The sequence below is a fragment of the Cetorhinus maximus genome, chromosome 4 (assembly GCF_964194155.1).
Source record: "Cetorhinus maximus chromosome 4, sCetMax3.hap1.1, whole genome shotgun sequence".
Classification (NCBI taxonomy): domain Eukaryota; kingdom Metazoa; phylum Chordata; class Chondrichthyes; order Lamniformes; family Cetorhinidae; genus Cetorhinus; species Cetorhinus maximus.
In genome coordinates, this window is record NC_135882.1 from 104,310,668 (window position 1) to 104,338,449 (window position 27,782).

General features: G+C 42.8%; 1 protein-coding gene across 9 annotated transcripts in view; it reads left to right on the forward strand.

Annotated features, from left to right (window-relative positions):
• The first annotated feature begins 19,620 nt into the window (after positions 1–19,620).
• The window catches only part of dnaaf11 (dynein axonemal assembly factor 11), an 87,524-nt gene continuing 79,362 nt past the window's right edge, over positions 19,621–27,782 (forward strand). For 8 of the 9 annotated variants that reach the window (XM_078540579.1, XM_078540583.1, XM_078540582.1 and 5 more), the window contains exons 1-2: positions 19,621–19,704; positions 20,450–20,617. In XM_078540579.1, the coding sequence (XP_078396705.1) occupies positions 19,695–19,704; positions 20,450–20,617 (178 nt within the window). In that variant the 5' untranslated portion in view covers positions 19,621–19,694. The remainder of the gene's footprint in view (positions 19,705–20,449; positions 20,618–27,782) is intronic. The other variant, XM_078540585.1, reaches the window with a different exon arrangement.

Genomic DNA, 27,782 nt, shown 5'->3' on the forward strand with positions numbered 1-27,782 from the left:
ATCTATGCTAATATGATATCCCTATACCATGAGCTCTTGTGTACAGTTCTGGGCACCACATTATAGGAAGGATGTGAACACATTGGAGAGAGTGCAGAAGAGGTTTACAAGAATGGTTCTGGGGATGAGAAAGTTCAGCTTTAAGGATATATTGGAGAGGTTGGGACTGTTCTCCTTGGAGAGAAGAAGGCTAAGAGGAGGTTTGATAAGAGATGTTCAAAATCATGAGGGGGCTGGACAGAGTAGATAGGGAGAAGCTGTTGCCACTTGTAAGAGGACACATTTAAATTGATTTGCAAAAAAAGCAAATGTGACATGAGAAAAAGCTTTTTCACACAATAAATGGTTCGGGTCTGGAATATACTGCCTGGAAGTGTGGTGGAGACAGGTTCAATCGAGGCATTCGAGAGGGCATTACATGATTATTTGAATGTGCAGGGGTACAGGGAAAAGGCAGGGCAATTGCGCTAGGTCGTAATGCTCGTTTGGAGAGCCAGTACAGGCACAATGGGTCAAATGGACTCCCCCTGTGCCGTTAAAATTCTGTGATTTATTTTGTGTAGTAACCTTTGATGTGGCATTTTGTCAGATACCTTCTGGAAATCTAAGTACAGCACATGCACAGATTCCCATTTATCCACATTGCTTGTTACATCCTCAAAGAACTTCTTTCACAAAACCATGTTGACTTTGCCTGATTGCATTGAGGTTTTCCTTAATAATATATTCACTATGACAGGTGTTAAGCTTGCTGGCCTGTAGTTTCCTGCTTTCTGTCTCCCTCCTTTCTTGAATAGAGAAGTGACTTACATTATTTTCCAATCCAATGTGACCTTTCCAGAATTTAGGGAATTTTGGAAATTTAAAACCAATGCATCTACTATTTCAGCAGCCACTTCTTTTAAGACCTGAGGATGAAGTCCATCAGCACCTGGGGATAGGTTAGCATTTAGTTCTAATAATTTTCTTAGCACCCTTTCCCTTGTAATTGTTTTAAGTTCCTCCCTCTCTTTCAGCTCCTGATTCAGACTTATTTCTGGGATGTTATTTTTATCCTCTGCAGTGGAAACAGATGCAAAATATCTGTTCAGTTTGTCTGCCATTTCCTAGTTTTCCATTGTTAATTCCCCATTCTTGCTCTCTATAGGACCAATGCTTACTTTACTTTTTTCCTTTTTATATACCTGTAGAAACGTACTATCTATTTTTATATTTCTCTCTAGCTTTCTCTTGTACTCTAATTTCTCCCTCCTTATTAATTTATTGCTATGCTTTATATTCTGCCCAATCTTCAACCTGCCACTCAACCTTTGCAGTATTATATGCTTTTTCTTTCAATTTGATACTATCTTTAACTTCCTTGGTTATCCACAGATGGTGAGTCCCCTTAATCCTTCCTCACTGGAATATATTTTTTCTGAGTATTCTGAAATACCTCCTTAAAAGTCTGCCACTGCATCTCTACTGACCTATCCATAATTTTCCAGTTCACTTTAGCCAGCTCTCTCTTCATGCCCTCATAATTGCCCTATTAACGTTTAAAACTCTAGTATTAGATTCACTCTTCTCTCCCTCAAACTGAATGTGAAATTCTATCATATTATGATCACTGCTACCTAGGAGTTGTCTTTGCTATGAGGTCATTAATCTTGTCTCATCGCACATGACCAGATCTTGTATAGCCTGCTCTCTGGTTTAGAACATGCTGTGTAAGAAACTGTCCTGAAAACACTCTATGAACTCATCATCCAGGCAATCTTTGCCAATGTGATTTGTCCAATGTATATTTAGATTGAAATCACCCTTGATTATCACTGCATTTCTCACAAACTCCCTTTATTTCTTCCTGTATACCACATCCTACAATGTGGTTACTTTTGGGGCCCTATAAACCACTCCACAAGTGATTTATTATCTTTACTATTTCTCATCTCTACCCAAACTGATTCTACATTTTGATCTCCAGAATTGAAGTTATCTATCTCTATTGTACCAATGTCAACCTTAATTAAAAGAGCTACCCCTCTACCTTTTTCCTAGCTTCCTGTCCTTACTAAATGTCATGTATCCTTGAATATTCAGGTCCCAGCCTTTATCACCCTGCAGCCATGTCTCTATAATGGCTATCAGATCATACATATTTATTTCTATTTGTGCTGTCAATTTATCTTTTTTCTTACAAATGCTACATGCATTCAGATATGGAGCCTTTAGTTTTGTCTTGTTACTATTTTTAGTATTTTAACCTCTATCCTTACCTGCTGATGCACACTTGGTTTTGTACACTCTGTCCCTTTGTGTCACACTCTGATCATCATTTCCCTTATTGCTACTTTTCTCTCTTGCCTTGTCTTCTCTATTTAATTTATCACATTTTCCTAAACTTGATCCCTTGCTCCCACTATTTAGTTTAAAGCACTCTCTGCTGCCCTAGTTATACGACTGGTCCCAGCATGATTTAAGTAAAGACCGTCCCAATGAATCAAAACCAGTTTCTCCCCCACGAACCTTTGAGCCACACATTTAACTATTCTTTTTTGCCCTACGCCAATTGGCTCTTGGCTCCGGTTGTAATTTTGCGGTTCTGCTTTTTAATTCAGCTCCTAGCTGCTCATACTTCCTTAGCAGGACGTCCTTTTCGAGTCCTGTCTGTCGTTGGTACCTATGTGGACCATGACTACTGGATCACTCCCACTGCAAGTTCCTCTGTAGCCCTGAACACATCCCAAACCCTGACACTGGGCAGGCAACACAGCCGTCTGCACTCATGCTCTCAACTGCGGAGAACTGTGTCTGTCTACTGACTATACTGTCCCCAACTACCCTACATTCCTATCAACTCTATTCCCCCCACCCCCATCCAAATGGTTTGCTGTACCATTGTGCAATGGTCAGTTTGCTCATCCATCCTGCAGCCGCTGCTTTCATCCATACAATTTGCAAATGCCTCAAACCTGTTGGACAATTGCAAAAGCTGGCACTCCTCCACTTCTACCTTCTCGATCCCCTTACCTGCCTCACTCACAGACACACCCTCCTGACCCTTACCACTGACCAGATCAGAAGATCTTATCCTAAGGGGTGTGACTGCCTCCTGGAACGAAATGTCCAGGTAACTTTCCTCCTCCTTGATGTATCACAGTAGCCGTAGCTTGGCCTCCAGTTCAATAACTCTGAGCCAGTGTTCCTCAGGATGCAGACACTAACTGCAAATGTGTTTGCCCTGGATCACACTGGCGTCCAGGAGCTCCCACATTCTGCAGTTGCAATATATCACCTGCTCTGCCATCTTTGTATTTATGAATTTATATTAATTTATAATTAACATTACTCCCAATAAGCTTTATTACTGATGGTAAAGTTTACTAATACTAATATATCATTATTACTAATAAATTACATGAGCTTTGAAAGCAAAATGATCCCACAACCAGTGGATCATATCAGAACTCCGCAATATTGACAATTAAACAAATAACCAGAACAGAAGGCTGCACAAACATCTGCTTCCTCAATGATGACCAGGGCGTGAGTGCAAAAAAGCAAGACTGAAGCATTTGCAACTATCTTGAGCCAGAGTCAAATGGATCATCCATCTCAGCCTCTTCCTGATGACCCCCCATCACAGATGCCAGGTTTCTGCCAATTCAATTTACTCCATATCAGGAAACGGCTGAAGACACTGGATATGCAAAAGCCAAGAACCATTACATCCCAGCTGTACTACTGAAGGCTTGTGCTCTAGACCTAGCTGCGCCTCTAGTCAAATTGCTCCTGAACAGCTACGCCACTGGCATCTACCGATAATGTGGGACATTATCCAGCTATATCCTGTGCACACAAAACATAACAAACCCAACCCAGCCAATTACTGCCCCATCAATTTACACTCAATCATCTGAGTGATGGAAGGTGCCATTGACTCTATCAAGTGGCACTTACACATCAATAACATCACTGAAGTTGAGTTGAGTTATGCCAGCGTCATTCAGCTCCAGACCTCATGACAGCCTTGGACAAAATATGGACCAAAGAGCTGAATTCCATAGGGGGAAGGTTAAAATGACTTTCCTTTATATCAAGGCAGCATTTGACCAAGTGTGGCATCAAGGAACAAAATTGAGGTCGATGGGAATTGGGGGCATAACTCTCCACTGGTTGGAATCATACCTAGCAAAAAAGAAGTTTGTTATTGTTGGAGGCTAATCATCTCGGCCCCAGGACATCACTGCAGGAGTTCCTCAGGGTAGTGTACTAGGCCTAACCACATTCAATTTCTTCATCATGACCTACGTTCCATCATGTCAGAAGTGGGGATGTTTGCTGATGATTGTAGCATTCAGTGTCATTTGCAACTCCTCAGATACTGAAGCAGTGCATGCAGTAGGAACTTGACAACATTCAGGCTTGGGATGATAAGTGGCAAGTATAATTTGCACCACACATGTGCCAGCATTGGTCATCTCTGACAGGAAATAATCATTTCCCTTTTATGTTTAATAGCATTGCAATCGCTGAATTCACCAACATCCTGGGTGTTATCATTGATCAGGAACTGAACTGGGCCAGCCATAGAAACAGGAAAAAACCATTCAGACCATCGAGCCTGCTCTGCCTTTCAATACGATCATGGCTGATCGAACACTTCAATGCCTTTTACCCACACTATCCCCATAAGCCTTTATGTTATTGTTAATCAGAAATCTATCGATCTCTACGTTAAACATATTCAACGACTGAGTTTCCACGGCCCTCTGGGGTAGAGAATTCCAAGGATTCACAACCCTCTGAGTAAAGAAATTTCTGCCCATCTTGGTCCTAAGTGGCTTCCTGCTTATTTTGAAATTGTGTCCCCTAGTTCGAGACTCCACAACCAGGGGACAAATTTATCTGCATCTATCCTGTCTATTCCTTTAAGTATTTTGTAGGTTTCAATGAGATCACCTCTCATTCTTCGAAACTCTAGAGAATACAGGCCCAGTTTCCCCAATCTCTCTTCATAAGACTGTCCCACCATCCCTGGAACAAGTCTGGTGAACCTTCGTTGCACTCCCTCTATGAAAGTAATATCCTTGCTGAGATAAGGGGACCAAAACTGCATAAAATACTCCAGGTGCGGTCTAACCAAGCTTCTATACAATTGAAGCAAGACTTCACTACTCCTGTACTCAAATCCTCTTGCAATAAAGGCTAACATTCCATTAGCCTTCCTAATTGTCTGCTGCACCTGCATGTTATCTTTCAGTGAACATATAAATACTGTGGCTACAAGAGCAGGTCAGAGGCTGCAAATTCTGAAATGGGTAACTCGTCTGCTGATTCCCCAAAGCCTGTCCACCATCTGCAAGGCACAAGTCAGGAATCTGATGGGATACCCTCCACTTGCCTGGATGAGTGCAGTTCCAAAAATACTCCATAAGTTAATATTACCCAGGACTGAGCCTGTTTGATCGACACCCTATCCACCAGCTTAAGCACTTACTTCCTGTACTACCAGTGCACAGTGGTAGTCGTGTGTACCATCTACAAGATGCACTGCAGCAAACCTCCTTTGTATGAACATGGAGCAGGAGGAGCCACTCGACCCCTCAAGCCTGCTCCACCATTCAATAAGATCATGGCTGATCTGATTGTAACCTCTCGCCTACCCCAAATAACCTTTCACCCCCTTGCTAATCAAGAATTTATCTAGCTCTGCCTTAAAAATATTCAAATACCCTGCTTCCACTGCCTTTTGATGAAGAGAGCTCCAAAGACTCATGACCCTCTGAGAGAAAAAAATTCTCCTAATTTCTGATTTAAACGAGCGACCCTTTATTTTTAAACCATGACTCCTAGTTCTAGATTTCCCCACAAGAGGAAACATTCTCTCCACATCCACTCTGTCAAGACCCCTCAGGATCTTAAAGGTTTCAATCAAGTCTCTTACTCTTCCAAACTCCAGTGGATACAAGCCTAACTTGTCCAACCTTTCATCATAAGACAATCCACTCATTCCTTGCATTAGTCTAGTAAACCTTCTCTGAACTGCTAATGCATTTACATCTTTCTTTAAATAAGGGGACCAATACTGTATACAATACTCCAGATGTGGTCTCACTAGTGCCTTGTACAACTGAAACATAACCTCCCTACTTTTGTATTCAATTCCCCTCACAATAAACAATAACATTCTATTAGCATTCTTAACTTCTTGCTGTACCTGCATTCTAGCCTTTTGTGATTCATGCACTAGGATACCCAGATACCTCTGAATCTCAGAGCTTTGCAATCTCTCACCATTTAGATAAGATTTTTTATTCTTTCTGCCAAACTGGACAATTTCACATTTGCCCACATTATACTCCATTTGCCAGATCTTTGCCCACTCGCTTAACCTATCTATGTCACTTCGTAGTATCCTTACATCTTCACAACTTACTTTCCTACCTATCTTTGTGTCGTCAGCAGATTTAGCAACCATAACATGTGTCCCTTCATCCAAGTCATTTATATAAATTGTAAAAAGTTGAGGCCCAGCACTGATTCCTGTGGTACTTGTTATATCCTGCCAACCAGAAAAAAACCCATTTAAGGCTACCCTCTGTTTCCTGTTAACTAGCCAATCTTAATCTGCTTCGACCGGTCCCCGGGCGAAGTACCCCAAATCGTTATGCTCCCGGGTGAGGAGGAATGAACTAGTTCCCTTTCTTTATTCAACCCCCTCGGTTCAAAAGGATCCCTTCCCTCATGGATACCTTTTCCCGGTCCAAATGTCCATTCTCTGGACTAGTTGGTCAAGTGCAATCCACATAGGAATTGTCTAGCAAGTGGTTACTTTAGAGTCTTAGCCAGCTTTTGCTTGTTTGTCCTTTCTTCAAAAAAACATATTTTACTTAAAAGTTCAATATGTTCGTAAGTAATTAGGGGCTATGACCCACTGTCGTGACAATACCAATATGTTACCCCCTACACCATGAGCTTTTATTTTCCAGAATAACCTTTGATGTGGCACCGTGTTAAATGCCTTCTGGAAATCTAAATAGCTACATCCACCGGATCCACTTTATCCACAGCACATGTGACTCCTTGAAAGAACTCCAATAAATTGGTTAAATGTGATTTCCCTTTCTCAAAATCATGTTGACTCTGCCTGATTGCCTTAAACTTAACATCTTTAATAATAGCTTCTAACTTTTCCCTATGACAGATGCTAAGCTAACTGGCCTGTAGTTTCCTGCTTTCTGTCTAACTTTTTGAATAAAGGAGTTACATTAGCTATTTTCCAATCTAATGGAACCTTCTCCGAATCTAGGGAATTTTGGAAAATTGAAACCAACGCATCAATTGTTTCACTAGCCACTTCTTTCAAGACACTAGGATGAAGTCCGTTAGGACCTGGGGATTTGTCAGCCTGCAACTCCAACAGTTTACTCAAAACCACTTCTCTGGTGATTGTAATTTTCCCTGAGTTTCTCCCTCTCTCCCATTTCCTGATTTACAGCTACTTCTGGAATGTTACTTGTATCCTCTATAGCGAAGCTGATGCAAATTACCTGTTCAATTCACTTCCTAGAAGGACAATGCATGGTAATGCCCCCACCTGCAAGCTCCCCTCCAAACTACACATTGTCCTGATCTGAAACTATCTCGCCATTACTTCACTGTCACTGGATCAAAGTTCTAGTATTCCCTTCCAAACAGCACTATGGGTGCACCTATACCATACATGGACTACAGCAGTTCAAGAAGGTGGCTCACCACCAACTTCTCAAGCATAGGCAACAAATTGCTATGCTTACATCCCATAAACAAATGAAAAAAACGCCACAGAAATTCCCAGCCTTTGATACATTTTAATCAAAATGCTTGTTAGTCGTATCACAAGAAAATTCGCATCAAGGAAGACCGTTTAGCCATTTAATGCATCTATCCACAGTATTGCTTCCTAAATGATTGCAGGTTTTTCTCTTACTGAAAGTTTTTCAACATATTAATCAGTGTTAGAAGAAGGCCTTGCTATCAGCCCAAAAATCACCTTTTTTAGTAGTTTGCACCTGTGTTCCCATGTTTTACCCAGTGCTATTCTGGATTATCTTCTATTCTTAACAAACCTGTGTACCTCTGTAACATCGCCTCTCGGTTGCCTTCTTCCTAGGTTGAGGAGCACAAGTTTCTTCGGTCTTTCCTTAAATCACATCTGTGATATTTAAATATTTAAGGATGAGCTTTATGACTCTTTTCTGCACTACATCCAACACTTGAATGTGTCTTTTTTCTTGATGTCTGAACCTGCATATAGTATTCAGGGTATGGTCTGACTAGAGCATTAAAAAGTTTGATCGCTGCTTCCTCTGACTTGTGCTCAAGAGTTTTGGCCTGTAGTCCAACATTATTTTAGATTTGTTGATTGCTCAGCATTGAACATAAGAAATACACCCTCTTGAGCCTGTTCCAGTAGTCAGTAAGATCGCAGCTGATCTTTGACCTCAATTCTACTTTCCAGCCGTATCTCTTTGCCTGTTACGAAAGACTGGCATTAACAATGCACTTTTCATAACCTCAGGGTGTCAAAAGCACTCCCAAAGTGCTTTTAAGACAATTAAATAATTTATATGAATGGTCAATGTGTGCTAAAGCTGGGTCATTCAAGAGACATTTTTATGACAGGTTTCTTTGAACTCTTTTAGTCTTTGAAGGGAGGCTTTTTTTTAACGAATCAACAAACACCTGAAGTCAGTCAGTTAAGGCTGGAAAAGGATCACACGCTTCAAGGGGAAAATAACCTCTACACTGCCGACAGACAGGTATCGTGGGAAATCCACTAAATGCATGCTCTTCCTGTGTCACATTTACTTCCTGGAGCATTTTCCCTATCACAATTAGCTGTTGCACTACCTGGCTCACAACTAGTGTGACACTTGAATTTTTATATTCAGCTTGAATTTCCTACTTACTGCATCTTCGTATCGGTGCATCTAACCTAGATATTGCTAATACATTATTTTATTCTTTCTACTTAGCTGTGCTTGGATAATTTCCCATGTGACTTATTCCAAGTCTGGTCCAACAAAAAGCATACCCTTTTCAGTAAGCATAACCATAAACTGTGCTCAGTAAAGTTGGAATTTCAGAAATGCCACGTATTCTTTCTTTCTTTGTTTTTTTTAAATCAAATTGATCTCTCTTAGCAAAAATGATGGCTAAAAATTGTATTGAATGTGAAATTAAATAAATCTGTAAGCCCTCCCCACATCTGGCAAAATGGCTGTGCTGTTTACATTTACCCATTACTGATTTTTGGTCCCAAAGTTTATGCTCTTTGCTTTTATTTCCTGTTATTTTTTCCAGTTTGAATTGCAGTTTTTTCTTACTCATTTCTTCAAGCCATATGCTTTGCCCTTTTCTTCCATCTTGTCCTTGAGGCTTACTGCATGTTTTGCTTTTTTTCTCCCAGTCTCATTTTTTTAAAGCATTTATGCCCCACACTTTTATCAAAAACCCGTTGTCACATTTTTTTAAATGCTTTTTCTCACACTCATGTTTCAAAGATTCATCAACACTTTATTATGGGAAGGATTTTTCCCCCAACCCCAGTCAGTATTTTTAAATGTCTGCTCTCTATGATCATTTAAGGTTTTCTCTTCATTATTCTTTTATTTCCCAAATTCCTTTTTCTGACTATCATTTTTATTTTTTTCTCAACTCTTGTTCCCGTTGTCTCTGTTCGAACTATTGTTTGCCAACATGTTTATTTTCCTGCCACCAACCCAAATTCTTAGTTCTTTTTATTCATTTATAGGATGTGGGCATCACTGCCTAGGCCAGCATTTATTGCCCATCCTAAATGCCATTGAGAAGGTGGTGGGGAGCTGTTTTCTTGAACCGCTGCAGTCCATGTGGTGTAGGTACACCCACAGTGCTGTTAGGGAGGGAGTGCCAGGATTTTGGCCCAGCGACAGTGAAGGAATGGCGTTATATTTCCAAGTCAGGATGGTGAGTGGCTAGGAGGGGAACTTTCAGGTTGTGGTGTTCTTATGTGTTTGCTGCCCTCGTCCTTCTAGATGTTAGCGGTTATGGGTTACGAACGTGCTGCCTTGGTGAGTGTTGTTGGAGCTGCACTCATCCAGGCAAACAGATTATTCCATCACACTCCTGACTTGTGCCTTGTAGATGATGGGTAGGCATTAGGAAGTCAGGAGATGCGTTACTCACCGCAGGATTCCTAGCTTCTGACCTGCTCTTGTAGGCACAGTATTTATATGGCTAATCCTGTTCTGTTTCTGGTCAATGGTAACCCCCCAGTATGTTGATAGTGGGGGATTCAGCAATGGTAATGCCATTGAATGTCAACAGGCGATGCTTAGATTCTCTCTTGTTTGAGATGGTCATTGCCTGGCACTTGTGTGGCATGAATTGTTGCTTTCCACTTGTCAACCCAAACCTGGATATTGTCCAGGTCTTGCTGCATTTGGACATGGACTGCTTCAGTATCTGAGGAGTTGCGAATGGTGCTGAACATTGTGCTATCATCAGTGAGCATCCCCACTTCTGACCTTATGATGCAAGGAGGGTAATTGAAGCAGCTGAAGATGGTTGGGCCTAGAATACTACCCTGAGCAGTGATGTCCTGGAACTGAGATGATTGACCTTCAACAACCATAACCATCTTCCTTTGTGCTAGTTATGACTCCAACCAGCAGAGAGTTTCCCCACCCCGATTCCCATTGACTGCAGTTTTGGTGGGCTCCTTGATGTCACACTCAGTCAAATGCTGTCTTGATGCCAAGGGCAGTGACTCTCATCTCACCTCTGGAATTCAGCTCTTTTGTCTATATCTCAACCAAGGCTTCTGACTTCTCATGACTCAGGCTTCCCTAAATTCTCACTATCTCCTTCCTTCACTGCTCAACTAATCATTGTTATTCATTTGCCCTTTACTACTACACCCTATGCACAAACTAATTCCTAAACACTTTCCTTCCCCACATTTACTATCCCCACTTCCCCAACTTAAGCTACTCCTATACCCCTCCCAAATACTTCTCTCTCTCTCTCTCTCCATGCAGCATCCTCATTGTCCAAGGGTTGCTTATCATGGCTTGTGCTGTGATATCACTTTGGGGCAAGACAAAGAGACAGGTTCCAAGAACTACCTTAGCCAGTACAGGAGTGAACCCACACTGCTGGCATTATTCTGTACCACACTCAAACCATCTAGCCAAGTGAGCTAACCAGCCCTTCCTAAATTATTACAAGCTCAATAACCTGACCTTACAATATTTTTTCACTTGCCATTGCCAATGCTTTGACATTTCTTCATAAAGAAGCTTATCCTGTAACACCCCATAAGTAGTACCACAGGAGAACAATTAATGTAAAAAAGCCTTGATTACCTGATTATAGTATGCACTCCCTGGAAGTATACAAAACTGCTTGGAAAACTTTTTCTGTCACCTGGGCTGAATTTTGTCAGGGTGCAGGGGGCCAGGAAACCAGGGGAAACCCTATCTCAGCTGTTTCCTGGAGTCCCATTCCGATTCTGTTGCCATCGGACAATTAACTGCCTGGCCTTGAGGCTCCCATCCCTTAAAGGGTGGCAATTCCACCTCTTGGATCTGCCAGCCTACCAGAGGGCAGGCAAATGTTCAATCAGAGCAGTACCACTGAGAACGATAGCCACTGCTGGGATTGCAACTGGCCCAGAGCCAGATCATGGATATTGTCCTGGAACCGAAGTAAGAGAGCTTGGAGTCACTACAGTGATCCACCTGTTTTGCAATTTGGCTGCCCAGTGGAATTTCAGGCTCCAGGTATCCAAGCTACAGCCCATGTTCTATTTCAGCTGCATCAATCTGGAATATGAGACAGAATTAATGGGTGGTTCAGCTGCACAGGAGGGGAGGAGGAAGAGTGCAAGTGCTGTAGTTGTTGGGAATTCCATAGTTCGAGGACCAGACAGGCACTTCTGTGGCTGTGGACATGACTCCAGGATGGCATGTTGCCTCCCTGGTGCCAGGGTCAAGGATGGCACAGAGCGGCTGCAGGACATTCTTTTGGAATGCTCTACAGCACTTCCACTCTGTAGTGACTCCAAGCTCTCTTACTTCGGTTCCAGGACAGTATCCATGATCTGGCTCTGGGCCAGTTGCAATCCCAGCAGTAGCTATTGTTCTCAGTGGTACTGCTCTGATTGAACATCTGCCTACCCTCTGGTATTCTTTTGGAGGAGAGCAAGCAGCCAGAGGTCGTGGTCCACATTGGGACCAATGACATAAGCAGGAAAAGGGACGAGGTCTTGAAAGCAGATTTTAGGGAGTTTGGAAGGAAATTGAAAAGCAGGACTTCAAGATCAGTTATCTCAGGATTACTCCCAATGCCACATGCCAGGAGCATAAGAATAGGAAGATTGAGCAGTTCAATTTGTGGCTGTGGAAATGGAGTAAGAGGGAGGGCTTTAGATTTCTGAGGCATTGGGACTGGTTCTGGGGCAGGTGGGATCGTACAAGAAGGACGGGTTACACTTTAATAGGATTGGGTCTAATGTCCTTGCGGGGAGGTTTGCTAGTGCTGTTGGGCAGGATTTAAACTAGATTGGCAGGAGGATGGGAACCTGAGAGGAAATTCAGAGAGGAGAGGAGAAAAATTGGCAGTGGGAAGTAGAGAAGTATTAACTGATGAGGATATATCAGAGAGTAGTATCAAGGTTAATAGAATACTTAGAGCATTTATGGGACAGTGACCATTGTATTAAAAGGTCATGGAGAAGGACAAGGAGCAATCCAAAGCAGGGATAATTAATTGGGGGAAAGCCAACTTCAATGGGATGGGAATGCATCTGAGTCAAGTGAGTTGGAATCAAATGTTGGCGGAAAAGACAGTGGCTGAACAATGGGCTACCTTCAAAGAGATAGTATTGCAAACAATGTGAAGGTATATTCCCTTGAAGGAGGAAGGCAGGACAAATAAATCTAGAACACCTTGGATGACGAGAGAAATAGAGGTGAAGATGAAAAGGAAGAAGTACGCATTTAGAATCAGGCTGAGTTTAGAAGGACCAGAGGGGAAGTGAAAAAACTAATCAGAGAAGCAAGGAGGGAGCATGAAAAGAGACTACAGCTAATGTAAAAAGGAATCCCAAGGTTTTCTATAAGCATGTAAATAATAAAAGGGTGGTAAAAGAAAGAGTAGGGCCAATTAAGGATAAAAGAAGAGACTTGCATGTGGAGGCAGGAGAAGTAGCAGAGTATTAAATTAGTACTTTGCATTTGTCTTTAAAAAGGAAGAGGATGCTACCCAGGCTGAGATGAGAGAGAAGGTACCTGGTACACTCGAGGAATTTACATTTGAGAAAGAGGTATTGGAAAGGCTATCTTTATTTAAAATTGATAAGGTACCAGGCCCGGATGAGATGCAACCGAGGATACTGAGGGAGGTGAGAGTGGAAATTTCAGAGGCACTGGTGATAACTTTCCACTCTTCCTTAGACACAAGGGTGGTGCTGGAGGACTGCAGAATTGTGAATGTTACACCCTTGTTCAAAAAGGGGTGCAAGGATAATGCCAGCAACTACAGACCAATCAGTTTGATCTTAGTGGTAGGGAAACTTCTGGAAACTATTTTTTGGGGCAAAATCAACAGTTGCTTAGACAGGTGCAGGATAATTAAGGAAAGCCAGCATTGTTCATCAAGGGAAAATCATGTTTAACTAACTTTCTGGAGTTTTTTGAGGAGATAACAGGGAAGGTTGATAAGGGCAATGCTGCTCATGTGGTGTATATGGATTTTCAAAAGGCATTTGATACAGTGCCACACGATAGACTTGTGAGCAAAATTGTAGCTCATGAAATAAAAAAGTAGGCACTTGGATAAGAAATTGGCTGAGTGACAGGAAACAAAGTAGTGATAAATGGCTTGTTTTTCAGACTGGAGGGAGATTTGTAGTGGAGATCCCCAAGGGTTGGTGTTGGAACCCTTGCTATTCCTGGTATATATTAATGACCTAGACTGTTGTGCAGGGCATGATTTCAAAACTTATGGATGATATGAAGATTGTAAGCTATTGTCAACTGTGATGAGGATAGTCTTGAAGTTCAAAAGACATAAATACATTAGTGGATTAGACAGACAAATGGCAGATGAAGTTCAATGCAGAAAAGTATGAGGTGATTCATTTTGGCTGGAAGAATGTGGAGAGACAGTATAAAGTAAAGGGAGAAACTTTAAAGGGGGTGCAGGAACAAAGGGACCTCGGTGTATATGTACCTAAGTCATTGAAGGTGGCAGGGCGTGTTGAGAGAGATCAGTTAATAAAGCATATGGTATCCTAGGTTTTATTAATAGGGGCATTGAGTACAAGAGTAAAGAGGTCATGTTAAACTTCCATAAGACACTAGTTAGCCCTCATCTGGAGTACTGTGTCCAGTTCTGGGCGTCATACTTGCGGAAGGATGTGAAGGCATTGGGGAGAGTACAGAGGAGATTCACAAGAATGATTCCAAGGATAAACAACTTTAGCTATGAGGATAGATTGGAGAGGTTGGGTCTGTTTTCCTTGGAGAAAAGAAGGCTGAGGGGAGAGTTGATAGAGGTATTCAAGATCCTGAGGTGTATGGACAGGATAAATAGTGAGAAACTGTTCCCACTCAAGAGTACATCAAGAACTAGAGGGCACAGATTCAAAATAATGGGCAAAAGGAGTAGAAGTGATGTGAGGAAAAATGTTTTCACCTGGAGGGTGGTTGGAGTTTGGAATGAGCTTCCTGAAAGGATGGTGGAGACAGGTTTGATTGAGGTATTCAAGAGGGAATTAGATTGCTATCTGAAAAGAGAGAATGTGCAAGGTTACAGGGAAAAGACAGGGGAGTGGGACTAGGTGGAATGCTCTTGCACGAGCCAGTGCAGACTCGATGGGCCGAATGGCCTCCTCCTGCACTGTAAAGATCCTGTCATTCTGTTCTGGTTATGTTTCATCCTTGCTAGGTTGCCCTGTTTTGAATTTCACGGAACTTGACATTTGGAGAGACTTGCTTTTAGCACAGTTGTCCGATTGAAAGACAAATGCCAAATCCATTCATATGTGCAGCTAGAGATATATTTATATTTGGGACTTGAGGTTCCATTGGTATGGAAAAAGCAGCTCATGAAAATAAAAACCTTGAACACTCCTAATTTAAACAATCACTCTGCATGATATGGTTGTGAAACTGTCAATAAAATATTGGAAATCCACAGGATATTTGTCAGCATCTGGAAAAATAAAAGCTCGGTTGGTGTGTTGGGTGGAAATCATGTTGTAGATATCCTGCCAACTTGTAGAATCATAGAATGATACCGGATGGAAGGAGGTCATTCGGCTCAAAAATGCTTGCGCCAGCTCATTGGTTGGACTATCCACTTAATTCCACTCCTCTGCTCTTTCCCCATAGCCCTGTAAATGTTTTCCCCTCAAGTGTTTATGCTGCGGGGGGAGGGGGTGGTCAGGTGGCCTTCATTCATGTTTTTTTACACGCCAGTCGGTCTAAACTCAGTGGTGCATAAATTATTGCAAAACATTCTGTGGGGCAGCAAATCGTCATTTAGAAAGGCAGAGATTGATCAAGACAGCGTGAATTTGTGAAAGTGAAAGTCGGGTAACACATTATCCATGAAAAGCATTGCATAAAGTAATTCTCCCAGATTTACAGTATAAATTTGCAGCAGCAAGGTGAGGCTGGTGGGTTCCGTGGTTACAGCAGCAAGGCGAGGGTGGTGGTTTCCAAGGTTACAGCAGCAAGGTGAGGCTGGTAGTTTCTATGGTTACAGCAGCAGTGTGTGGCTGGTGGTTTCCGTGGCTACAGCAGCAAGGCAAGGCTGGTGGTTTCCATGGTTATAGCAGTAGGGTGTCGCTGGTGGTTTCCATGGTTACGGCAGCAAGGCAAGGCTGGTAGTTTCCATGGTTACAGCAGCAGGGGGTGGCTGATGGTTTCCATGGCTCTGAAGAAGTCAGAATGACTCAAAATGTTAACTCTGCTTCTCTCTCCACAAATGCTGTCAGATCTGCTGAGTTTCATAGTCACAGAGGTCTACAGCACAGAAAAAGGCCCTTCGGCCCATCGTGTCTGCGCTGGTCAAACAAGTACCTAACTATTCTAGTCCCATTTTCAGCACTAGGCCCATAGCCTTGTTTGCCATGGCATTTCCAGTACACATCCACATACTCCTTAAATGTTATGAGGGTTTCTGCCTCGACCACCCTTTCAGGCAGTAAGTTCCAGATTCCCACCACCGTCTGGGTGGAAAAATTCTTCCTCACATCCCCTCTAAACTTCCTGCCCCTTACTTTAAATCTATGTCCCCTGGTTATTGATCCCTCCACCAAGGGGAAAGTTTCCTTCCTGTCTACCCTATCTATGCCTCTCATAATTTTGTACACCTCAATCATGTCTCCCCTCAATCTCTTCTGCTCCAAGGAAAATAACCCCATTCTACCCAATCTCTCCTCATAACTAAAACTCTCAAGCCCAGGCAACATCCTGGTAAATCTCCTCTGTACTCTCTCTAGTGCAATCACATCCTTCCTATAATGCGGATTCCAGAACTGCACGCAATACTCTAGCTGTGGCCTAACCAGTGTTTTATACAGTTCCAGCATAACCTCCCTGCTCTTATATTCCATGCCTCGGCTAATAAAGGCAAGTATCCCATATGCCTTCTTAACTACCTTATCTACCTGTCCCACAACCTTAAGGGACCGGTGGACATGCACACCCAGGGCCCTCTGATCCTCAGTACTTCCCAGGGTCCTATCATTTATCGTGTATTACCGTGTCTTGTTTGTCCTGGCCAAGTGCATCACCTTACACTTATCCGGATTAAATTCCATTTGCCACTGACCAGCCCGTCCATATCCTCCTGTAATCTAAGGCTATCCTCCTCACTATTTACCACCCAACCAATTTTCGTGTCATCCACGAACTTACTGATCAACCCTCCTACATTCAAGTCTAAATGGTTTATATATACCACAAACAGCAAGGAACCCAACACCGATCCCTGTGGAACCCCACTGGACACAGGCATCCAGTCACAAAAACACCCCTCGACCATCACCCTCTGCCTCCTGCCACTCAGCCATTTCTTGATCCAGTTTGCCAAATTGCCTTGGATCCCATGGGCTCTTACATTGGTTATCAGTCTCCCATGTGGGACCTTATCAAAAGCCTTGCTGAAGTCCAAGTCAAATGCATTGTCCTCATCTACACACCTGGTTACCTCTGCGGAAATTGGTCAGACATGACCTCCCATTAACAAAACCATACTGACTGTCCTTGATTAATCCCTGCCCCTCCAAGTGTGGATTAATTCGGTCCCTCAGAATTGTTTCCAATAGTTTCCCCATCGCTGAGGTTAGACTGTCAGGCCTGTAGTTCCCTGGTTTATCCCTTCCTCCTTTCTTGAATAACAGTATCACATTGGCTGTCTTCCAGTCCTCTGGCACCTCTCCTGTGGCCAGAGAGGTATTGAAAATTATTGCCAGCATCCCTGCTATCTCCCCCCTTGCCTCACTCAACAACCTGGGATACATTTCATCCGGGCCTGGAGATTTATCTACTTTTAAGCCTGCCAGACTACTTAGAACCTGCTCCCTTTTTATGTTAATTTATTTTATATCACAGTCCTTCTGCCTGATTTCCATACCCACGTCATCACTCTCATTTGTGAACACCGACACAAAGTATTCATTTAGAACCCTACCTACATATTCCGGCTTCACACACAAATTACCACTATGGTCCTTAACGGGCCCTACTCTTTCCCTAGTTATCCTCTTGCTCTTAATGCACTTGCAAAATAACTTTGGATTTTCCTTTATTTTACTTGCCAATGTTTTTCATACCCCCTTTTTGCTCTCCTACTTTCCTTTTTAAGTTCCCCCCCTACACATTCTATACTCCTCTTGGGCCTCCGCAGTTTTGAGCCCTCGGTATCTGCCACAAGCCTCCCTTTTTCTCTTTATCCAATCCTGTATATACCTTGATATCCAGGGTTCCATGGATTTGTTGGTCCCACCCTTTGTCTTTACTGGAATATGCTGGCCCTGTGCTCTCCCTATTCCCTTCTTGAATGAGTCCCACTGCTCAGATGCAGATTTACCTAAAAGTAGCTGCTCCCAGTCCACTCTGGCCAAATCATATCTGATATTATTAAAATTGGCCTTCCCTCAATTTAGGACTCTGATTTCTGGCCCATACTTGTCCTTTTCCATAACAACCTTGAATCTAACAAAGTTATGATCACTATCTGCAAAATGCTCACCCACTGATACCGCTACCACTTGCCTGGCTTCATTCCCTAAAATTAAGACCAGGACTGCCCCCCTCTCTTGTAGGACCTTCTAAGTACTGGCTTAAAAAGCTTTCCTGGATACATTTTAAGAATTCCGCTCCCTCTAAACCTATCACACTATGACTAACCCAGTTAACGTTGGGGAAATTGAAATCCCTCACTGTTACTACCCTATTATTTTTACACTTCTCTGAAATTTGCCTACATATCTGCTCTTCCATTTCTCTCTGACTGTTTAGGGGTCTATAGTACACTCCCAGCAATGTGATTGCTCTTTTTTTTTAAGTTCTACCCATATGGCTTCATTTGAGGAGCCTTCTAAGATTTCATCCCTCCTTACTGCTGTAATTGATTCCTTGATCAATATTGCAATACCCCCTCCTCTTTTACCTCCTTCCTTGTCTTGCCTGAAGGCTCTATATCCTGGAATATTGAGCTGCCAATCCTGCCCCTTTCTCAGCCATGTCTCTGTGACAGCAACGACATCATACTTCCATGTGTTAATTTACACCCTCAACTCATGTGCTTTATTCAGTTTTTCAAGCATTGTCTGTTTTTATTTTAGTTTCCATGGTTACATTGGTAGGCTAGGGCTGGCAGTTTCTATGATCATGGGTGAGGCTGACAGTTTCATGCTTACTGGGCTGGCTCTTTCCATGGTGACAGCGGTGGGTTGAAGATGGTTGTTTCTATGGATACAGGGGCGGGCTGGCTGTTTCCAGGGTTACAGGGGCGGGCGGGCTGGCTGGCTGTTTCCTGGGTTATAGGGACGGGGCGGGCTAGCTGTTTCCAGGGTTACAGGGGCGGGCGGGCTAGCTGTTTCCAGGGTTACAGGGGCGGGGCGGACTAGTTGTTTCTATGGATACAGGGGCGGGGCGGGCTGGCTGTTTCCAGGGTTACAGGGACGGGGCGGGCTAGTTGTTTCTATGGATACAGGGACGGGGCGGGCTAGCTGTTTCCAGGGTTACAGGGACGGGGCGGGCTAACTGTTTCCAGGGTTACAGGGACGGGGCGGGCTAGTTGTTTCCAGGGTTACAGGGACGGGGCGGGCTAGCTGTTTCCAGGGTTACAGGGACGGGGCGGGCTAGCTGTTTCCAGGGTTACAGGGACGGGGCGGGCTGGCTGTTTCCAGGGTTACAGGGACGGGGCGGGCTGGCTGTTTCCAGGGTTACAGGGACGGGGCGGGCTGGCTGTTTCCAGGGTTACAGGGACGGGGCGGGCTAGCTGTTTCCAGGGTTACAGGGGCCGGCTGGCTGGCTGTTTCTATGGATACAGGGGCGGGGCGAGCAGGCTGTTTCCAGGGTTACAGGGACGGGGCGGGCTAGCTGTTTCCAGGGTTACAACGGCGCTTCCAGCTCCAAGCCGCCATACTTCAGTGAGAATCCGTGATGGTGCGAAGTGAGTGGCGCCAGATACAGGGCTGCGGTAGCTCGGCCTCGGACCCGGTGTCCAGCAGCGAGCGAAAGAGCAGCAGCTTATCATTTAACAAATAAATTCTGGCGGCCTGGCTGAGCTCCAGCTGGCCCGCTCCCCACCTCCCGGGAGTATGTACGGGCCCGGGCCAGCATCGCCCCTCCTGGGCTAAAGTGATTGGATGACACTCGGTGATGAACTCGTATATCGGGCCGCCCAGTTGTCGGTGAGGCGCTCGGTTCGGGGAATCGGCAGGAGGGTTCGAGAGAATCCCTTTCAAGCCTCTGCACAGCCAATTCCCTTGAGAGTTCGGCGGGTTAGTAGGCGGCTGAGTGCTGTCTGGGTTGGAGCAGATAGAAGAGAATGAAATCAGTATTATAATTGATCAATGCTCCTTCTAAGGGCAGTAAATTCATTGCTAAGTTTACAATCTCAATGTCCAGTGATACAAAACACACAGCATTAGAATACAGTACCTCACGACACCTTCTGGCAAAAAAAAACTTCTGCGCTGAAGATAACCTCACGAAGTTCCTTATATTCTTAAGTGATATCAAGTGAAATCTCCTCATCATTCAGATGATAATGGTTAAATGTTCCTAAACTTTTTTTTTTCTCAGTTGAGTGTCATCTAAACCAGATTTAGTTTTCTTTAGTGAAATACTAAATATTAAAAAAAAATTCCGTTCCATGCAGCCCACTTTACCTCATTGATTTTGTTGTCTGACAGTTACTGAAACTTTGATAAGGCAACGAGCAGAACATAATAACTGTGAGATATTTTCACTCGAAGAAATTTCATTACATCAGCAAGAAATAGAGAGAATTGAACACGTTGACAAATGGTGTAGAGATCTGAAAATTGTCTACTTTCAAAACAATTTGATTCCTAAGATTGGTAAGTTTAATCAAATTCGATGAAAATGTATAATAGTGAATTGTAAATGTATAAACGTTTTAATTTTCAACGTTAAATAAACTTGTTACATTTTGGGAGGAAGCATGAGGAGGGCAATATAAATTAAGGGCACATTTCTAAAGGAGGTACAAGAACGGAGACCTGGGATATATATGCACAAATTGTTGAAGGTGGCAGGGCAGGTTGAGAAAGTGGTTAAAAAGGCATATGGGATTCTGGACTTTATAAATAAAGATATAGAGTTCAGAAGCAAGGAAGTTATGATGAACTTTTGTAAAACTTAAGTTTGATCTCAACTGGAATATTGTGTCCAATTCTGGTACTACACTTTAGAAAATGAAGGCTTTAGAGAAGGTGCAATAAAGATTTACGGGAATGATTCCAGGGATGAAAGGCTTCAGTTACATAGATTGGAGAAGCAGAGGTTGTTCTCTTTATAGAAAGAAGATTGAGAGGAGATTTGATCAAGGTGGATAGAGAAACTGTTCCCATTTGTAGAAGGGTCAAAAACTAGAGACTTATTTAAAGTGATTGGCAAAAGAATCAAAGTTGGCATTAAGAAAATTTTTTTTACATAGTGATGGTTTGGATCTGGAGGCAGATTCAACATTGACCTACAGAAGAGAATAGATAAATTCGCTAAGAGACTAGCTGGGTTGCTCTTGCATAGAGTAGGCACAGACACGACAAGCCAAATTGCCGCCTCCTGTGCTGTAGTCATTATATAGCTCTATAAACCTCTTTGAATCTCTACCTTTCTCCTTTAAGATTGTTATTAGAATTGACCTCTGACTAAGCTTTTCACTAACTGCCTTAGTATCACCTCATGTGGCCCAATGTTTAATTTTGGGATGTTTTATTATGCTAAAGGTGCTATCTAAATATAAGTTTTTATTATTGTACAACCACAATATCTTGATATGTCTGAATTTAGAAGATTATCAAGCCAGGTCTGGTTAGTATTTAGCTACAATTCTACCTGGCAACAGAAAATGCTGTAAGTTTTTCTTGCCACCAGAGGGTGAACATTTATGTGCAAATTTACAATTTATTTTGAGCCATTTATAATTGGTTTGAAGGAATTTAGGGAAAGCTTGCTGACTTGAGTCAGTTTTTCTTTTGGTTTCTACTCTAGTTTGTCATTTTTTTTTTCTATTAGCTTGTTGATTTTATTTTATCCACCAACTATGGTTATACCACTAATGTGTAGGTATAGGATTTTGTTGATGGCCAAGACTTTCCTGCTTGTTCCATGCCAACAAAACATTCAAATTGAATTCTGAAATTCTAAATCTTTGGATTTTGCGGCGTCAAACTGAGGGAATTTTACTTAATCATTTCATTTTTCAACAAAATCAATTTTTTGCTAATGTATGTTCTACTATTTATTCATTTTTTGCCACTAGAGGGTGATCATATCTTTTATACAACACTTTCTACTAGTTTCTATTGTATGCCTACAACCTGCTTGAATCTGTGATCGGTTATAAGTAACGGCCTTGGTTATAAATTAAGTAACATTTTAGTTGTGGACTAGCATTGCTAAAATTATGATGATACAGCCATTGTGCATATCTTCACAATCTTTCCTCCCCTTGGCGAATGGTGTGGAATGTCGGAAGGATAGCAGGCTGAATAACAACCTGTTGAACTGTGTTTTGAATGCTTCTTCCATTATCAACAAGTCCTAGAGTGGGGCTTTCCACGTCAGAGGCAGGAGTACTACCGACTGAGCCACAAGATGCCATCTGACATTAAAAATATGTAATTTAAATGTTATAATTTAAAATAATAAATATTGCTGTACTCCAGTCACCATTTAAAATGTGGACTACAACTGGGCACTACTTGTCAAATAACCCAGCCTTCTAACTTGTTCCAGGGAAAGAAGAAGTTGGCCCATTAATGTGTTTGTTCCCCTTATTTGAAAGGAGGCAGAATCACTAGATTAATGGAAAAATAGTAGGATACACTTTTCCCTTACTATTGAGGTTTCATACAATACCAGCCAAAAGGTTTTTGATAAGGTGTCACACAAAAGATTAATATACAAGATAAGGCTCCTTGATTGGGATAATATATTAGCATGTTAGAGGATTGGTTACAGGACGGGAAGGAAAGAGTAGGGATAAATGGACCATTTTCAAGTTGACCAACAGTGCCTAGTGGAGTGCTGCAAGGATCATTGTTTGGACCTCAGCTATTTACAAGTTATATTAATGGCTTGGATGAAGAGACAGAATGTATTTAAGTTTTCTGACGATTCAAAGCTAGGTGGGAATGTAAGCTGTGAGGAAGACATAAAGAAGCTGCAAAGAGATATAGACAGGTTAAGTGAGTGGGCAACAAGATGTCAAATGGACTATGATGTGGAGAAGTGTGAAGTTATTCACTTTGGTGATAAGAATAGAAAAGCAGAATATTTTTAAAAGAAATAAAACTTATACTTAAATATTGATGTTTAGAGACATTTGGATGTACTTGTACAAGAACCACGGAAAATTAGCATGCACCTGCAACAAGCAATTAGGAAAGCAAATGGCATGTTGTTCCTTATCGCAAAGGGATTGGAGTACAAAAAAAAAGAAGCCTGCCTACTGTTGGACAGGGATTTGGTGACACCACACCTGGAGTACTGTGAGCAGTTTTCGTCTCCATATCTAAGGAAAGATATGCTCGCATTGCCTATGCTATGTAGCCAACTAATATAAATACTGTAAATGAAGCATTTTCAGACCAAGAAGGTGCTACTGAGACTTCCATATGTGTCACTGGCTGCATTTACCTTGGGGAGATGAGCAGCATGCTGACTGTCCTGCAACACTCTCCTACCATGAGACCAGTACATTACAGTGAATGGGACTTGACAGAATAGATACTGGTAAGTTGTTTCCCTGGCCGGGTAATCTGGAACACAAGAGCCCAGTCTCAGAATAAGGGGTGAATTATTTGAGATGGATCATCCACTTGGCACTTCTAGCTGAAGATTGTTGCAAATGCTTTAGCCTAATTTTTTGCGCTGATGTGCTGGGCTTCCCCATCATTGAGGATGGGAATATTTGTGGGGCCTTCTCCTTTAGTGAGCTGTTTAATTGTCCACCACCATTCACGACATGATATGGCAGGACTGCAGAGCTCAGACCTGATCCATTGATTGTGGAATCACTTAGCTCTGACTATCATTTGCTGCTAATACTGTTTAGCATGCAAGTATTCTTAAATTGTTGCTTCACCAGGTTAACACCTAATTTTTAGGTATGCTTGGTGCTGTTCCTGGCATGTCCTCTGTTAGGAAATAGAGATAGTTTAAGTAATTTATTTTGGTATTTGTTGGTGTTAGGAATGAATTTTAGCTTTAAAGTTTAAGTTTGATTTGTATTTCTGTATCTGTGTGTTAAGAAAGGTCAAACTGAGTTTTAGTTTCACTTTAAAAAGGTGCTTGCATTTCTAATGAGGCTTTTACGACTGTTGCAGCTAAAGGTAAACAAGCAAGATTGGGAGAATTGAGCTGTTGCATAGCCACATGGGTCTATAGAGGCTGGTCCTTCTCACAGACACACACACAAAAGCTAGAAACAGCAGTTTGTTTTGGAAGCTGTTGGAGTTCAGCTGGTTTTGAAGTAGCTGCTAGAGAAGCAGGCTAAAAGGGGCAGATAGCCAGCTCCAAGCGAAAGTTGGTTGAAAGTTGCTGCTAGAGAGAGACTGGAGCAAGAGGGACTGATAGCCAGTCTCAAGCTCAGGAAAAAACCCAAAAATCCAGGGGAGTGGAAGAGGGGAATGTCCAAAGAAGACCTTCTAGTCAGAAGAAGGACAGGAGCCTGGTAAAGTTCCTGTTAAGTGAAGCTAAGAGTGAAGGGCAGAGCAAGGCTCCAAGCTTCAACTTTAAACTTCAAGCTTAAAGAGATAAAGGCTTGAGAAGAGGCAAGAGGGTCCAAAGAGACAACTGCAGGTCTGTAACTCGTTGCTATGGGCATGTGAAGCAGTGGTATTGTTGACGGCCGAGTCGTTGAGAGAGAGTGCGTGGAAGGCAGCTTTAATGCATGTGCTGACCCAGAGGAGAGGAACATCGGAAGGAGAGTTTGAAACCCTGGAGGTGAACCCTTGTGGAGGGCATCTGAGAGAAAGCATCGGTTTGGGAGAAGATTCCAAAGCGAGTTCATGGAGAGTGGAGATTAGAAACCCTTGTGTGAAAGATGGAGTTCAGTGAGACCGATCGGCTCGTGGCGGGACAAGTGTCTGGGGAGAGTTAATGAGAGATCCATAGCATCTGATTGAGGTGATGTCTGTCAGTTGGTTTCAGAGTGTGGTGTCTGACCTTAGGGTGCCTATTGGCTTACATGGACTGTGTACTTACTGTGAACATTAGAATATAAGATAGTTTTTATAACTTGTGTTATCCTTACAAACCTGTATATATCTGTAAAGGTATAGTTGTGGGTGAAGGAATGTTGTAATATAGTTCATCTTTTCTTGTTTAATAAATGTTTTATTCTTTTGTTAAAAGTTCATCAGCTGACTTTCGGGACTCTGTTCAGTAGCCACTCTCCACGTATCTAAACAAACAAATAAAAGTTCGGATCTATCAAGCTGGGTTCCACCCTGGGATCAGGCTTGTCCAGGGATACTCTCAGCTGGGATCATAACACCTCCTGCACTCTTCATTGAACCAGGGTTGACTCCCTGGCTTGATGGTAATGGTAGAGTGGGGTATTTCTGGGCCATGAGGTTATAGATTGTGTTCGAGTACAATTCTGCTGCTGCTGATGGCTCACAGCGCCTCATGGTTGCCCAGACTTAAGTTGCTAGATATGTTTGAAATATAACCAATTTAGTGGGTAGTGCCACACAACATGATGGCGGGTATCCTCAGTGTGAAGACAGGACTTCGTCTCCACAAGGACTGTGCAGTGGTCACTTCTACCGATATTGTCATGGACAGATGCATTTGCAGCAAGCAGGTTGGTGAGGATGAGGCCAAGTATGTTTTTCCTTCTTGTTGGTTCCCTCATCACCTGTCACAGACCCAGTCTAGCAGCTATGCCCTTTAGGACTCAGCCAGCTCGGTCAGTAGTGGTGCTATCGAGCCACTCTTGGTGATGAACATTGAAGCCCCCCATTCAGAGTACATTCTGCACCCTTGCCACCCTCAGCGCTTCCCCCGTGTTGCTCAACATGGAAGAGTACTGATTGATTAGCTGAGGGGGCACAGTACAAGGTAATCAGCAAGAGGCTTCCTTGCCCATGTTTGACTTGATGCCATGAGACTTCATGGGGGCCAGAATCAATGTTGAATACTCCCAGGGAACTCCCTCCTGACTGTAAAGCACTGTGCCGTCACCTCTGCTGGGTCTGTCCTGCTGGTGGGACAGGACATATCCAGGGGTGGTGATGGGTGGTGCCTGGGACATTGTCTATAAGGTGTGATTCCGTGAGTATAACTATGTCAGGCTGTTGCTTGACTAGCCTGTGAGACAACTCTCTAATCTTGAAACAAGCCCCCAGATGTTAGTAAGGAGGACTTTGCAGGGTTGACAGGGCTTGAGTTTGCTGTTGTCGTTTCTGGTGCTTAGGCCAATGCTGGGTGGTCCGTTCGATTTCATTCCTTATTGACTTGTTTTTCATGGTTTGATACGACTGAGTGGCTTACTAGCCCATTTCAGAGGGCATTGGAAGAGTCAACCACATTGCAGTGTGCCTGGAGTCACATGTAGGTGAGACCAGGTGAGGACAGCAGATTTCCTTCCCTCAAGGACATTAGTGAACCAGATGGGTTTTTACAACAATCGAAAATGGTTTCATGGCCATCATTAGATTCTTAATCCAGATATTTTATTGAATTCAGATTTCACCATCTGCCATGGTGGGATTCAAACCTGGGTTCCCAGAGCATTACCCTGGGTCTCTGGATTACCAGTCCAGTGACAATACCACTACGCCATTGCCATTGGAAATATATCGCCATTCCTTCACTGTTACTCGGTCAAAATCCTGGAACTCCCTCCCTAACAACACTGTGGGTGTACCTACATCACAGGGACTGCAACGGGTTCAAGAAGGCAGTTCACCACCACCTCCTCTAGGCAAATAGGTATGGGCAACAAATGCTGGACAAGCCAGCGATGCACACATCCCATGAATGAGGAAAAAAACTCATAACACAATAAATATTATTTGTAATTCTCTCCTGCATTTAGTGTAAATAGATTATTTGTTAAATATTTACAATTTGGAATTATATTTGTATATTATAGATTTCACCAAGGCTCCTTCGATAGCACCTTCCAAACCCACAACCTCTACCCATCTAGAAGGACAAGGGCAGCAGATAGATGGGAACACCACCACCTGGAAGTTCCCCTCCAAGTCACTCACCATCCTGACTTGGAAATATATCGTCGTTCCTTTACTGTCGCTGGGGCAAAATCCTGGAAATCCCTAACAGCACTGTGGGTATACCTATATTGCAGCGGTTAAAAAAGACAGTTCACCACCACCCTCTCAAGGGCAACTAGGGATGGGCAATAAATGCTGGCCCAGCCAGCGAAGCCCACACCCCATGAATGAATAAAAGAATTCCCCAAAATATGCTTTATTTATAAAATTAATAAAATTTAATTAATAATAATTAATAAAAATTAATAAAACATTACATGATAGTTCAAAGTTGACTTTACATAAAGTGCAAATGAGATCAGTCTCTTCCAATAAGTATGTGGCACTCTGGGGTACCTCACTGTACTATATTTACAATATTCATTCCATGCCAAACATACAGTCTGAGGGCATTACACAGTTTCCAACCCTTCAGTGTACTATGTTGGGAGGGGCTTAGACAGTGTCCTTTCCACATTGTGTCTTTGCGGCAGCTGCCCCAACCTTTTGTAGGTCCCTTACCACGTAGTTCGGACCTTGGAATGTGTTAGTCTGCAACACTCTGTCATTGAAAACTCTTTCCAGTGGAAGATCAAGTTTCAGGCAGACCAAAGAGTGCCTTTCATTGAATTGATGATCCTCCAGCAGCAATTGATATTTATGTCAGTGTACATCTCTGGGAACAGTCCGTAGAGCACAGAGTCCTGCATTACACAGCTGCTCAGGGTACATCTTTTTCCAGACCTGCTTTGCAAAGGCACATTCCAACAGG